The sequence below is a fragment of the Patiria miniata genome, unplaced genomic scaffold (assembly GCF_015706575.1).
Source record: "Patiria miniata isolate m_02_andy unplaced genomic scaffold, ASM1570657v1 HiC_scaffold_4, whole genome shotgun sequence".
Lineage (NCBI taxonomy): Eukaryota > Metazoa > Echinodermata > Asteroidea > Valvatida > Asterinidae > Patiria > Patiria miniata.
In genome coordinates this window covers 8,380,176-8,395,826 of record NW_024037071.1, presented here as the reverse complement: position 1 = coordinate 8,395,826, position 15,651 = coordinate 8,380,176, and the positions used below count along the sequence as shown (strand labels likewise).

The 15,651-nt window shown below is 38.6% G+C and overlaps 1 protein-coding gene across 1 annotated transcript in view; it reads left to right on the top strand.

The window, feature by feature from the left end:
• Positions 1–414: 414 nt before the first annotated feature.
• The window catches only part of LOC119739668 (peripheral plasma membrane protein CASK-like), a 109,491-nt gene continuing 94,254 nt past the window's right edge, over positions 415–15,651 (top strand). The window contains 2 exon segments of the mRNA XM_038214680.1: positions 415–548; positions 2,890–2,975. Coding sequence (XP_038070608.1) covers positions 2,917–2,975 — 59 coding nt within the window. The 5' untranslated portion in view covers positions 415–548; positions 2,890–2,916.

Sequence of the window (15,651 nt, the reverse complement as noted above, 5' to 3'; positions counted from 1 at the left end):
TAGGTGGGTGCGGACATATGGGAATAGTTTACATTGGTTTAGCTCCCAGACCAATGTTCTTGAAATTCAATGGTTCTTGAGTCTGGAGTGCTGAATGGTTAACACATGCCCGGGGAACCGATGAAAACTGGTGTGCAGATGTTTTCATCGGATGACGTCAGCCTGCCCTTGCCTATTTCAGAAATAAATTTTACAAAAAAGCGTTTATAAAAAGAGTTATGTAATATTAAGTTGGGGTAATGTTGGTAAAGGCTTGTAGCTAGGACTACCACGTAAAAAATGGCAAAATCAAAACATTCATTCTGTTTTGAACTGATTAATCCTCTAGCAACAGAGGGCGCTACTACCTATCGCCAAACCTCGCCCGCTCGATTGAAGGGCCTTGACCTTTCAGCCACTGCGCATGCGCTTTACCGCGCCAGGTGCCATCAAGTGCTCATCCTATCGGAAGCTTTACGTTGGGAAAATAGCGGCATTTCAGCGGATTTTATGAGGATATTGCCCTTTTTAGCCCAGGATTCTTGGAGGGAATATAGCTGTGGTCAAAGGTGGGTTGTTGGAGGTATTTTTGAAGGTTTCTTAATTGTCAAATTGAGGGTGGAGTGCGACCGAAGTAATGTCAAATTCGGGATGGGATTGGTTAACAACTTAACATTGATTGTCATTCTTCGTGTGTGTGCAGCACATTGCATGCAGCTGCATACGTTGGGTTGACCATGGAGGAAGGAATATTCCTTCCTCCATGGGTTGACAAACATGATTTATTTTAGACCGAGGCACAAATATTCATAAAGCTCCACCTTTTATCTCAGAGACTCGGGCCTTAATCGGTAATTAACGTGTTAAAACTGGGGGGGGGGGGGGAGTATTTTTTTGGGGGGGGAAGTATTTTTTTTGGGGGGGGGAAGTAATTTTTTTTTGGGGGGGGGGGTTGTAAAATTGCCTTTTTGTTCAGTTCTGGGTCAAACCATGACCATGTCCATGTTATTATTTCTGGGCATGCTGGGCTTGGTCATTCGTTTGAATTTTTTTTTAAATGTGTGGAAAAGTTATTTAATAAACTCCCTTCCCCTCTTTTTTAATTTTATTGTTTTTAGTTTTGGTAGGCCTAAATTGTTTCAAATTCAGGCATGGAGCTTTTCCTCGGATCTACTGATTTCCTCGTTTTTTAAAACTTCTCATGAATGCCATTCCAAATTGAAAACTACTGTACAAAGTCCTGTGTGGTTTGGGGTTTACTCGTTTTTTTCTCTATTTTTTTCAGTTGCATGCCTGCAAATTCATGCACCTAAAATTGCATACTGTACCTACCTTTATGATGCACGTGTGTCACGCTAGTCCAGTTTTATACAACTTTGAACTTGGAAACTTGTACAAGCCTAAAATCACAGTCCTCAGTCATAGCTGGGAGCCTTTAAATTAACTGTCCCTCAACTGCTTTTGGGGGCCCCTTGCCTGATACACATAGTACATGTCGTGTACATTTACTTGATCACAAACTGTCTAAACATACATTGCCTAGAACAGGAATCAAATTATTTTGATTACAAAGTATTAACCAAAAACATTGAAAGGGTTTTCATGAGGTGGGCTTCTAATAGGCACTTGGTCGCAATTGCAGAATACCCCGCCACTCGATCTATGCACCTTGTAGCAGGCTACGGAGTCACGGTTGATTGCCCTCAATAAACTTCTCAGCGCTACATGTATGTACTATGCATCATGCTCCACTGCACTCCCACTCCGTATCCGCGTAGCCAGCAACGGAGTATTTGGTTTGGACTTAGAATTTTTTCAGCAACTCCCATTACTTTTGTGTTGCTTCGTTCTCAAGCATATAAGGACTCCCACTTCGCATCCGCGTAGCCGGCATTCCCGGCAACAGGGTGGTTGGTTTGGACTTAGAATTTTTTTCAGCAACTCCCATTCCTTTTGTGTTGCCTCGTTCTCAAGAAGACCCCCACTCAGTATCCGCGTAGCTGGCATGGACTTGAATTGTTTCTTTTCCAGTGATTCCAATCTCGTAGCCAGAGAATTTAGGGGTGTATTTCCGAGTGGCGGGGTATTCTGCAATTACTCCTGCACTTGTCCAGTAATAACATTTTGAAAACAGAAACCCTAGTCTCTCCTGCAGGATGTTAACTGTTTGTCTTTAACCTTGAAAGTGTATTTGGCTGAATGTGTCATTCCATACATGTACAGTAGGTCACAGGGTAGGCCTATCTCTAGAGTGCTGGCTGTGTCATGTCATGGGGGAAAAAAAATTACATACAGTGTACGAACCTAATGGATGCACTCGTGGTATTTGAAAATTACCAAGATATTCCTAAACTACAAGATCTTGGTGGTATATGGTGAAACGGTGTTGAAAATAAAGCCTACAAATGAAGAAATGGTGGCCATTTACAGAAAAACAGTCGAAAACCAGTTTGTCCACATGGAAGTCTTTGAGACATGGTCAGAACAATAGCACTGCCTGCACAAAGAACTGCAATAATGACGACCAATATCTGTATGCGTGTGGACATTTTAAAAAATTTATTTATTAATTTTTTTTATTGCGTCTGTAAACTGCCTCAATTTCTTAATTCAGGCTTTTTTTTAACGCCGTTTTCACCATATACCACCAATATGTTGTAGTTTAGGAATATCTTAAAAAAATGTTGAACATGTTTCCCCAATTTTGAGAAATCTGCTTCTGAAAATGTACTTTTTTTCCCGACCACCCTGTACTGTTTGCAGGGTAGGATGACTAAAAACAGTTCAGTTAAATTGCAACATGTTGTAACATGGTGAAGCTGTGCCGGAAAGTTAGCAGTTTCATCATTGCTTTTAAATGTTCATTTTGATGTAACTTTCTGATAATTCTGTTCATTCCCAATGCACTAGACTAAAGCACACAGTAATACATTCAAGATGACGGACGAGGACCTTCTGTTTGATGATGTCTATGAACTCTGTGAAATCATTGGAAAGTAAGTACCAGAATGACTTCCTTTCCATTGCGGCTCTCGGTTTCGCTGTCTGGCTGTAAAGCTCGGTTTATAACTCAACACTTCCTCGATGAAGTTGTCGGTACTTGTTTGTTTTTAATCCCTTGGGTAATGTTTGATTTTCAAGTGTTGTGAGTGTACATGTTTAAAGCTACAGTCCATCATTTGCAGATATCCAAAAAGTAACTGACATAATTATTGTTGAAAAGCATACTCGGTTTAAAGATAATAATGGGACTAAACTCCCTGTGAAATTATTCTTTCTGGCAAGCTGTCATCTTGGAGAAAACAATGAAGTTGGAAATTTCTGTTATTTGTTAGTTTTTAATTCGGCGAGGCGCGCAACCGTTGACACAACGCATACGCGCGTGGTTGCTATAATTCGTCGGTTCAGTTTGCGACATCGCATAACTACAGTTGGCTGGATGAGAACGTGTCTTCGGCGCAATTCAAAACATGCCTCCGCAACTTTTGATAGATCCAAATTCTTTGTGTACACAGAATCTACCTTAGTTATAGTAAAGCCTACACTGTATGTCGGTATGTAGTTATAATAGTTACAAAAATATATTGTATTTATAATATTTGCTTAACAACTGATGCATTAATCGATTAATGTTTTATCCCATTGTATTGAATTGTATTGTAGTTGTAATGAACTGTATACATGTTTGTAGTCATTATTTATTGTATGCAGGGCCCCAATGGAAACCAGTTTAAACTGTTTGGGCATACCCTGGGTAAATAAATGTAATAAATATAATAAACAATTGGTAGGTAACTTTTGGGATAAATGCAAATGATCATAATAATGCCTGAAAGTATGGAATTGCTGCTCCCAATGCACTTTTCTGTGGTAAGATTCATTTCAGTTTTGTCATTGTATGTGTACACTTGACACTGCACTTGGACATGCTTTAGTTTCATCTGTGTACAATGTGCCTGTAAGGATGTTATCAATATGAATATCTCGTCGGCAAATACCGTACTCCTCAGTATATGTAGGGCACAGTGCACTTTGGACCTTTAATATTCCCTTCAAAGCATTCAGAAAAAGGATTGTCCTGGACCCGTCCAGATACCTGTATGGACACGAGTCAGAAATTTACGTCTGTCCATATTTGCCAGAAAAATAAATGCTTTACCCATTGATTATTAGATTAAATTAGATTTTTTTTTTTTTTTTGTAAATTCGTTTTTGATGATGTGGTGACATTGTACTGCATCTTGTGATGTGGCATGTGGCAAATGTTGCATTCAGGATGTGTTATACATGACTAATATGCGAGCATGGATGTTTGCCAAAGAAAATTTCCCCATAGCAGGGAAGTGTCTCTTAATTGGATAATAGAGCAAGCCTGAAATTGTTACATTTTGCTGGTCTCTGAAGGACCAACCTATAATCCTCTTTGTGTCTGACTCACTGATGGACTATCTTTCTGACTGACTCAAATGACTGACTCAACTGACTGAGTGGCTCACTGTCATGTGTGGATTAGGCTTGCATAAGCCTCACCTTGGCCCACAAATTTGACTGGGATAACTACCCTGAGCCCTTTAGACTGTGTCTTTTTTGCATTCACAGTGGATGTTACAATGAACTTCTTAATTAGTTTAAGCTGCTATTTACCGTACACGAGAGTTTACTTTTAATTTAAAGCTATAGTCCATCATTTGCAGCCATCCGAAAAGTAACTGGCGTAATTATTGTTGAAAAACAAACTTGGTTGAAAGATAGTAAGGGAACTAAACTCCCTGTGAAATTATTCCTTCTGGGAAGCTGTCATTTTGAAGTAATCAACGAAAGAAGGCATTTCCAACGGTGATTCTTAAGAAGCACCGTAGGAAAATTTAAATTAGTAGTTCATTTTGTTATTAAGCGCAGCGCGCACAAGTATTGGAACGACGCACACGCGCGCGCGGTTGTTATAATTCGTCGGATCAGTGCGCTACGTCGCGTATAGCTGCAATTCAAAACAATTCAAAACATGATTTAGTAACTTTTGATTTGAAATTGAGATCTTAGAATGCTGTTTTTCTCGGAATGTACAGCTGAAGCTTAGCTGAAACTTCATCAGGTTAGTTGTTCAGTATCCTTCATTAGATTTTGAACCCTTTTGTTGCTTCAAACGAACAAAATGCACAAATTACAAATGATGGACTATAGCTTTAAGGCTGAGTAAAACAATTAAGTACCTGTAGTTTCTTGTCCAACCTTTTTAAAAAATGAAGGAGGTGGGTGTTTTCTTCCCCCCCCCCTTGATTTTCCAAGATGGCGGATTGATTCTTTAATTTTCTCGACTCTTTTGCTGATATACAGTTGTGTCCAAAGGAGCCGTTGCCTTTCACATACATGTAGCTACAGTTTTGTTGGATACAAATAAAAAGACAATATTGACCATATACCAGTACGCGCAACATATATTGCAATTTGCAAATGTATGAACTAAAACAAAAATTAAAAGAGGGGGCGGCCGGGGGAAAAAAGGAAGTTTTTCGGGATGAGAGACTAGTTTCTTTTTTGATTGGGGGTAAGTTTATCCTGAATTTTCAGTCAAATGTTTGTACTTACACAATGTACGTCAGTACGTACCGTACATGTTATAATGTATGTTTTACATTGTGCCATGGACAGAAATATACTCAGTAGCTCAGGTTGAAGAAGTCATGGTTGCTCATAGAGTATTTAGACACAACGTGACACGTACCCGGTAGTGTGTCAGGCTTTCATTTTTTTGATAGGATCATCACGTGCATTATGCTGGGAAACAGCTCCCTGTGCACTCATAGCAGATGGGTACAGCTCTGCGATTTCTGTCTCACACTGCAAGAGATGAAAGATAACGATAATCATCTAAGCATATTGCTTATCCAGTACCCATGCATCATTGCAATGGTGCTGCCGTATGTAAAAGAATGTGTCGTTTGTACATAAATACGTATACAATTGAACCCTCCATATTCACTTATGCATAACTGTTTGCATTTTATGTTTATATTTGACAACAAATTAACAAATAAATTTAGTAACTCATCCTCAAGGCAATAATTATATTACAGTGTACAGTGTATACGTCAAAACTCAAGAAGACAAACAAACAACCCAACGGAACAACAAACAACAAGGAAACAAAATAAATAGAAGCAAAAGATTTATGCGAACCTGACTGGTGGAAGATTTGAGCATCTCAAACATCTGAACAGCCTCTTATCCACTCCACTGAATCCAGTTGTTTTCTTTGTTCAACCAAACATTGAAACTTCAATTCACCAGCACTTGTATTACATTGTATCACATTGTATTACATTGTATTACATTGTATCACATTGTATCACATTGTGTATGTAGTACCTGGTGTGCTGGGGAAGTTTTGGGTGGGTGATACAGGGAGTATCACATGAAGTTGGGGCAAGTGATCCTCATACACTCTTGACGCCCCCTTCAATGGAGAAACCATTGTGCATGCTATTGTACAAAGCAACTGCCCCACGAGGGATGATCTGATCAGTAGCTTCCACAATGCTTTCACCATTGAAGGGGGCCTTCGTGATAAGATTAACAGCGTGCCCAAATTGGTTGATTCAGAATAGTGTACTGGGTTAATCAAAAAAACTTTTTATTTTTCACCACAATTTTTTTTACCACCAGCTATGAAGTACATGTATACTTGTATACAGCACTTTCTTAGACCATCCCTTGAGACATTGTTGACTCTATTAAAAAGTGGTTTTTGAAATTGAACCCCAGAACCCAAGGGTCCTGGGGTGACCTGAGGGTGACCTGCCGGTCAACAATGGAATGCACACTCCTCTCTAAGTCTAATCCTCTAAGAAAGAAAAAGTAACCCAGTTTGGTGTTATGATTTCAGCATTCACGTTTTTGTTCAGTGTGCAAAGTGCTTTTTGCTGGTTTAATCCCTACAGTCTGTGGTAAAAAAGTCGTGGGAATGGTGCACATGTACTTTTGGTGGTGGAAAGGAGTTGAAAGTGTGTTAGCTTTGCAGTAATACGTTATACTGCAGCATGTACACAAAAAAACACTACCGGTATGTATGGACATACATGTACCAGTACATCATACATGCATGGTCTCTTTGCCTAATTTATTTTAACAGTTTTACACAAAATGTAACTCTGAGTGTACACATGTAAGGCCAAACATGCCAAACAAATAATACTTCTGCTTCTGTTTACTCTACCACACCTACCCTATTTTGAGAGCCCCTATATACCCTAATTTTTTTGAGGGGAAAAATGAGGGGAAAACCCTGAAAATCATCAATTACAATGTAACACCTTTTTACCCTTGACTACACGCAGACACCTCCGTATGATCATACACAAAAAAAAATGCCAAAAAAAAAAAAGATAATAATTTCCCTACCTACATGTACCTTATATTCAAATGTCATGTAATCGGAAGCAGAACTACCCTTTTTTTGGCCTAATGTACATGTATACTGTACATATACATGTACATGTGTACATTGTGTACATGATGTGCCCGGTATGTACATGTACACATATGTGCCTACATTGTACATGTGCACAGTTCACATGTATTTAATTCACACATGTATTTGATTGCTACTCCGCATGAATTATCCAGTAATTCGTGTGTACCCATGTACATGTACCGATACAAGGCAGAAAAGTATACGATGTACATGTAAACGTTCATGTAATTGCAATGATGACAACTCATGTACGAACTACATGTACATCATGCATCCTAAAATGTAATGCATAATGTACACGTGTCATCTTTTTGAAGGTACATGTACACTGTATGTACTGTATGTATTTATTATTTTGTGTGTGTGGGTGTGTGTGTGTGGGGGGGGGGGAGCATTTTCAGACCTCAATTTTGCGGATACAAATTCCAATACATTTAATGTCTGTTGGATTATAATGAGCAAAAAAAATGATTGAATATGACACAGTATGATTGGTCTGTATTTGTGGCGCCTCTGCACAGACAGTTCAGTTTTATTCACGGTTGATTGCAAGCAGAAAGCGCATTCACTCTGAAATATTAAACAAGATGGTATTAATATTGCAAAACTGTCCAAGCATTTGATTTGTAGCTGGTCTGCTAACAAAACACATAATGCAAGGCCATCTAATAAAAAGAACTTGTTTGTTGTCCCTAGCCACTACTCAAATTACATTGTAGTCAGATTTATTTACCCCCCCCAAAAAAATATAAACAAATGCTGCAATGTTTAAGTTTGTCTATGTGTGTGTACACATACATTATATACTGGAATTTGTATCCTTGTGGAGTATTTCTTTGTTCTCGTGTACTAAAATTTTAGAGTTTGAAAGTGTAGTTTCAAAATGCTCCTATTTTAACCAGAATTAATTTCCTGGGCTGAAATTCGGACAAACAATATCCCTTACATAAAATACTTCAATTTGCGACTGATCAGTACACCTTGGAAATTCATAGTTTTTGAGTAAAATCCATATTTCTATAATTCATGATAACCTTGTGGAGACGTATTCACCAACATGTATAGAAATATTGCACTGTGGAGATGTATCGGTTTATTTGTATTATGCACATGTCTCCACAGGGTACCGTGTATCAGATCATTGTATGTATACCATTTTAAAATTTGTTTATATTTCATATCAAAAAAATATAAAATTTTCATGGATGTTGCAATAGTTTGTTCTGATCTTGCATATTTCCATAATTAATTTCATCGGTCTTTCTAATCCTATTTGGCTAATAGTAATAAAGCCGACATTATATGGAGCTTTTTTTTTTGGGCAGCGAATTCATTGACATTTCCCCAGTAATGGGATTACACATCCAAGTCTTTGGCTGTCCGCATCCCCATGTGGAATTACGACGGCCTGGTAATGCTATCAGAAGGGACTAAAAATACACGGGTTTATCCACGGCTTACGCTCTTCGTCCAGAACGGGACAGTCGGCCAGATGATGGAGGGGGATGATAGATGCGCATAATGTTATGATAAACCAACTGAGCAAGTAGGCGCAAAGTATTTAAATGCCTTGCACACTAAACCAGCATTCTCTAAAAGTTTAAAGATGGACTGTCTGTGTTTTTTTGTTTGTGTGCAAGTTAAACCCACAATTTATGTTTTTATGCCCCGCGGCGAAGCCGAAGGGGCATACTGTTTCCGCCTTGTCCTTCCGTGGGTGGGTGTGTGGGTGGGTGTGTGGGTGGGTGTGTGGGTGGGTGTGTGGGTGGGTGTGTGGGTGGGTGGGTGTGTGTGTGTGTCCGGACAAATCTTGTCAGCGCGATAACTTGAGAAATACTTAACATATGAACTTCAAATTTGGTTTGTGGATTGTTCTTGGTAATCCTAAGAAGCCTTTTGCATTTGGGGCCAAAAGGCCAAAGGTCAAGTTCACAGTGGCTAAAACAATAGAAATCTTGTCAGCGCGATAACTTGAGAAATACTTTACATGTGAACTTCAAATTTGGTTTGTGGATTGTTCTTGGCAATCCTAAGAAGCCTATTGCATTTGGGGCCAAAAGGTCAAGGGTCAAGTTCACAGTGGCTAAAACAATAGAAATCTTGTCAGCGCAATAACTTGAGAAATACTTAACATATGAACTTCAAATTTGGTTTGTGGATTGTTCTTGGTAATCCTAAGAAGCCTATTGAATTTGGGGCCAAAAGGCCAAAGGTCAAGTTCACAGTGGCTAAAACAATAGAAATCTTGTCAGCGCGATAACTTGAGAAATACTTTACATGTGAACTTCAAATTTGGTTTGTGGATTGTTCTTGGCAATCCTAAGAAGCCTATTGCATTTGGGGCCAAAAGGTCAAGGGTCAAGTTCACAGTGGCTAAAACAATAGAAATCTTGTCAGCGCGATAACTTGAGAAATACTTAACATATGAACTTCAAATTTGGTTTGTGGATTGTTCTTGGTAATCCTAAGAAGCCTATTGAATTTGGGGCCAAAAGGTCAAGGGTCAAGTTCACAGTGGCTAAAACAATAGAAATCTTGTCAGCGCGATAACTTGAGAAATACTTAACATATGAACTTCAAATTTGGTTTGTGGATTGTTCTTGGTAATCCTAAGAAGCCTATTGAATTTGGGGCCAAAAGGTCAAGGGTCAAGTTCACAGTGGCTAAAACAATATAAATCATGTATTTATTCTGAGATTATAGGGATTAGGGATTAATTCATATAAAACCTACAGAAGACACTAATGCTGTCAATGAATGTTCCATGTGACCAAGGTACATGTAAGTTGATGTTAAAAGAGTGGTGTTATGTCATGGGAACTGTCACCGTTGCGGGGCATTTGTGTTTGTAAACACACCTGACTTGTTTTGTCTTGTTTCAGAGGATTTTTTACTTGCACACACCCAAAACAGGGGGAGGAGGGGGAAAGGGAAGGGGGGGTGTCTTGAACTATACAAGTTGAACATTTGTCTAGATGTTTTTTTTGTGTGTGTGAGCAATTTAAACCCGGGAAAAAAAGAATATGGGAAGGCACAAGAAACTTGTTTATTAATTTACTCTGCCTTATATTACACTTGTAATTAATTTTATTTAATGGATTTACACGGGCTTACACGTATAATTACTTTGCAAACTCTGGAAGGTGATCAGCTACATGTACACGGACATGAGTGACTGATAATGACTCATGTACATGTACATGTACGTGTGCTATTACACACGTGCGTACGTGATGCCCTTGTATACATGTACATACCGGTACATGTACATTATTACCGGTACTTTTTGTTCAGTGATTGTTTACATACAAGGTCTGACTCTGAACTACATGTACATGTACATGGATGTGAATGTACATGTACATGTACCGGTACATGTACTGGTATGTATGGGTTTTGCAACTTTCATGTACGTCAAGTACATACATTGAACCTAATAAGGAAAAGCCTCACTTCTTTTGCAATTCAAAAGATCTTTCCCTAATTATAAAGTTTCATGTATTTTGAAAGTATGCCAACAAAATATGTCTACATTTTCATAATGTACCGGGTTTTGCAACTTTCATAAACGTCAAGTACATTTGAACCTAATAAGGAAAAGCCTCACTTATTTTGCAAATCAAAAGATCTTTTTTTTCTATAGGCCTAATTATAAACTTTCATGTATTTTGAAAGTATGCCAACAAAACATGTCTACATTTTCATAATGTACCGAATGAGTGTTTTTATGTGATTGTACGCTGTTATTGATTAATTTGTTCATGGTTGTAAGTCTTTAACTTTTTTTCATATTGTGATATTTTTTTAGGCTCTGGTCATTGTTTTGAACACCTACATGTATGAAAGCAGAATTTCATGGGTTTTTGTAATTGTGATGAATTACAAATGAATTAAATTGAATGGAGTTGTCACTTATGTAGCTATACACTTGCATTAAAAAGAGTTCAAAATGCCTTTTTTTTTTTTACAAGAACGAGTCTCCAATTACGGCGAGCATCTTAAAATAACATTGTGTTTCCGTGGCAACACTAAGTTCACTGACTCCTGAACTGTGTCGAGCTCATGTGGTTGAAATAATTGCTCAAGCAATATTTTCACACTTGGAATACCGCCTTGGAATATTTGTCCCGCTGGCGTTGCATTCATGCGTTCTTTCCTGTAGATAAAATTGCTTTGAGATATTTACAATATCAGCAGTCATGGCAGTGTGCGTGCATGGGAATGCCTTTCCCATCTCAAAAGCAATATTTTTACATCAGTCGACCAAGCCATGTGTGTGTGTGTGTGTGTTTGAGCATTCAGCATGCCTCACGAGATTCGACTGATAAAGTCTAGGCGATGCTGAAAACTACTCTTGCTTGTAATTTGAAACCATTTTTGGCATTTGCTTTTGAAAACGTATCCCAACATTGACTTTTCGCATTAGCCCTGCTATGCCCAGTGCAGTTGGCAGAGAATTATCAGACCTTTCAAAACATTTTAAATTTGCCTGACTAAAAGGGTTTTGAAAGGTGAAATAGTGCTGGAACTTTGAAACTTTTCGAAAGGTTTCGGAAGGTGAAGCAACTCTGTGGGCAAATTCAGTAAGTTGCCTTTCAATACGTTTCGAAAGGAATTGAAAGGTGTGGTAGTGCAGTAACAATAAATTCTGGAGGATTTTAAAAGGTCCTGCATTTTTTGTCCTCCAATTTGCCAGAACCCAGATTTTGAGGGGTTTTGAATGGTCAAACCACAGGAGAGTTAGACATGTTAGATGTCAAAAAATACTGGTTGTGTGCGTGCACATATACATGATGTACATGCTATGTACACGATACACATCCTTACATGACATGGTGAAATATCGGTAGCATTCTGTTTATGATTCCCCACGTACATTAAATTTGGCTTAACTTTATAAAATTATTTAACAAAGTCTGATATCAGTGCATACACATTGCACCCGTACACGTTTGTAATGACCTTTACCGGTACCTGTATTTTTTTGTACTAAAAAAATATTTTAATATCTGAAGTTACTACTTAGACAAATATGTTAAGTTATGTGATACATGTACATGTATTTTGCTCACGTTTTTGTACCCTTGCCCTAAACACCTGCGAGCGAATTACTAGTACAATGGGACGTCGGTCTGTGTAACAGAGGTCCCCCAAGAACCTGCTTGGACCATTGTCGCCGTTGTGAAATCAACGGTCAGTGAACTGGCAACTTGTCTGCAATGTACAATGTAATTCACGTACAAATGTACATCCTTTGAAGCCTATGGGCGGCTGCAATGACTGTACAATACTCCAAAGCAAATGCTACCGTATTCAAGTTTCACCGATTTGAATACAATCACTCTCCCTAGTTGTTTGTTTATGTTTTCTTCCCACAGTACAATAATTGCCTCATCTTGTATTGTTTCCAAACCACTGAAGTGCGATCCTGTAATCTGAAAACACAATGTGCAGGCACTTCCTTTATGATTGTGACAGTTGATTCTCTTCCTTGTACTATGATTTAGCATTGCATAATTAGTAACATTGTATAATTTACTAGTGACTGCAGGTGTTGCTGTTTGATGGGATAATTATGCTTTTAGCAATCACCTGCCAAGGTCTTTCACACACATGTGCAATGGCTTTAGAATCCATGTAGATTGTTGTTGTAATCTGCATTTAGATCTTGTGTTTGGCATTGATGAAAGGCCAGTTTTATATGTACTTTCATATGTACACACTGTGCATTCAATCTAACAATTTGTTCTTGTAGTCTGGTTCCCTGACCCTACTTCTGATGAAACAGGGCAATTTAATAGATGTCGGACGGTCGGGGACTAGTCAGGTCAGGGAAACCAGACTAGCTGGCTTGCATCCATTCATGGATGTGTGACCGATTGCAAACGAAATGTGGACTGACTAACTTTGATAAATTGGGGGCAGTATTGAAAAAAGTTGTTTTTTCCAACGATGGTCAGCCGACCATCACTGGAAATGGATACACTAATTCCACATTTCTTGAAAATGACAGCACATCAGGTGCCATGATTTCACAGGATGCTTGAGACTATTAGGCCAAAAAAAAAAGTCTCCGGTTTCTGGTATGCGCGCGCGTCGCCGTAGCCATGCGCGTCGGCAAAATGAAAATTTTTTTTTTTCAATGAAAGATGATGTATCAAAACCGCCAAACTCACTGGTTTGACTGGAATTCTGCTGCAGCGCAATTTCAACGTGTTTTTAGATGGGGTTATGATCGAGAATAAGCTTTATGTGGCCTCTCTGGACTCCCATATATTTTCACTAAGTTTAGTCGGGCACCATTTGCAGTCATCAGCCGACATTTGAAGCAAAAAAGTCGGGTAAAAAAAAAAAAAGCCGCGTCGCCGCACCACTTTTTGGACAAGCTCCATACCAGAAACCGGAGACTTTTTTTTTTTGGCCTTATTATCTTACAAGTTACAGTTAAGTAAGGTGTACACAATATGTATTTCATAATAATTTGGTAGTTTTGATTTAAGATTTGTGATACATTTACCACATTTTTTTGTACAGCTTTACCTGTACAGTACAATGCAGAAAACAGTTTTACAGATAATTTTCCCCCAACATTTTCACTGTGTGATTTCCTGTTGTGGAATCCTTTAGACATTTTTTCCATGTAATAGGAGATTCATGGTAAAAGGGAGGTCAACCAATACAGGGTCCAAAATTGACTTTTGAGTAATAACCGAACATGACAGCAATTAGTGGTGGATGACAGGTCCCTGGCACAGTGTGTGCCTAGCAGGGTCACGCTGGGTCACACCAGGGGAGCTTCCTTGAAATCTCAGCATAGCCTGTGAATGGAATGGTGGTGTAGAATTACATGTACTTGATCACTGTTTTCTGGAAGGAATAGCTTGTGCTACTGTAATTACATGATTTCCTGTTTTTGTGTGTGTGTGAATTGCAGACATTTCTGGCACTATGTTCTTTGCTTGTATTACAAATGTACAAAAAATGTACTTGTAAATTATACATACATGTACAATGTACAGGTCCCTTATTGCAAAAACAATGTTGTGTACACACATCCCTGTGAGAAAAGTGACAAATTGTATACAGGCCCTCACAGTACATAGCATGTAAAGTTAAACAAAAAAAATCACTTATACATTTTGAGATCCTTGATCAAGTTTCCATGTTCAGGGGAGGGGGAGGGATCCGTTGTGAGGCCCTACATTGTTCATCTACATGAACATCAGAAATTATTTGTTGTGTAAGAACAATATTACCTTGTACTCTGTAATTCTTACATTTATGTGGACATGATGATGAATGAATTTGCAAGCAAACAATTTGCAGACAGACTCCGCTATTGGAGGAATAAGAATGTAATTGAAGAAAGTTCTCAACCATGCCTAAACCATGCCTAAAACCTTTCTTTGCAAACACATATATTCTGTGCCAAGAACAATGTAGTCCTTTCAGTCAAAATCAAACAAGTGACTGTTTTCAACACTTAAGAATTCTCAGCCTGCATAAAGCAGGATTGACTGGCTTTGACTGGCTAAGTAACTTGATACAGCTATGTGCACGAACATGCATGATCTGACTGTTGGTGACTAGCCTTTGTTAAAAGTATATATAGCAGGGCAAGTGGAAGTGAATTTTGACTGTCTGTGACTATTTAAATAGCAAGAGGGCTTGATGTACATTTGCAGACTTACCCCCTAAGCTATGTAGCTAGAAAGAATGTACTTGTATTTTTGTATACAATAGAGTGGAATGGCTAGAATGCACGACGACACTGTCTTGACCCTTACAATGAGTGATGAGTAAGTGGTATTGACTTTCCCAGTCATCAAGATACCAACTTCCACCTCCATCCATTGTGCATGCTCAATCCAAACACATCCCTTTGTTTGCCCAGTTTGTTACGCTTGGCCGCTCCTCACACATCCCAAGACCAGGCAGACTGAGGATGACAAGAAATAGCCATTTAATGGCCTCCCTGTATATGATTGCATTGATGACTGTGCGGTAGAGTCACGATGCATCATCAGATAATTATGTTTTTGATGGGGGTGATCGAGGGAAAGAAAAATGGAATCCGATGCCGAGCAGCTAGTATTACAGAATACATACAAAAAAAGTACAGTCATACACGATTGTAAAATTGCTGTAAATTTAAAGATTTTGTTTAAAGAGTGTACCATTCTTTTTTTTTTAAATCTGTA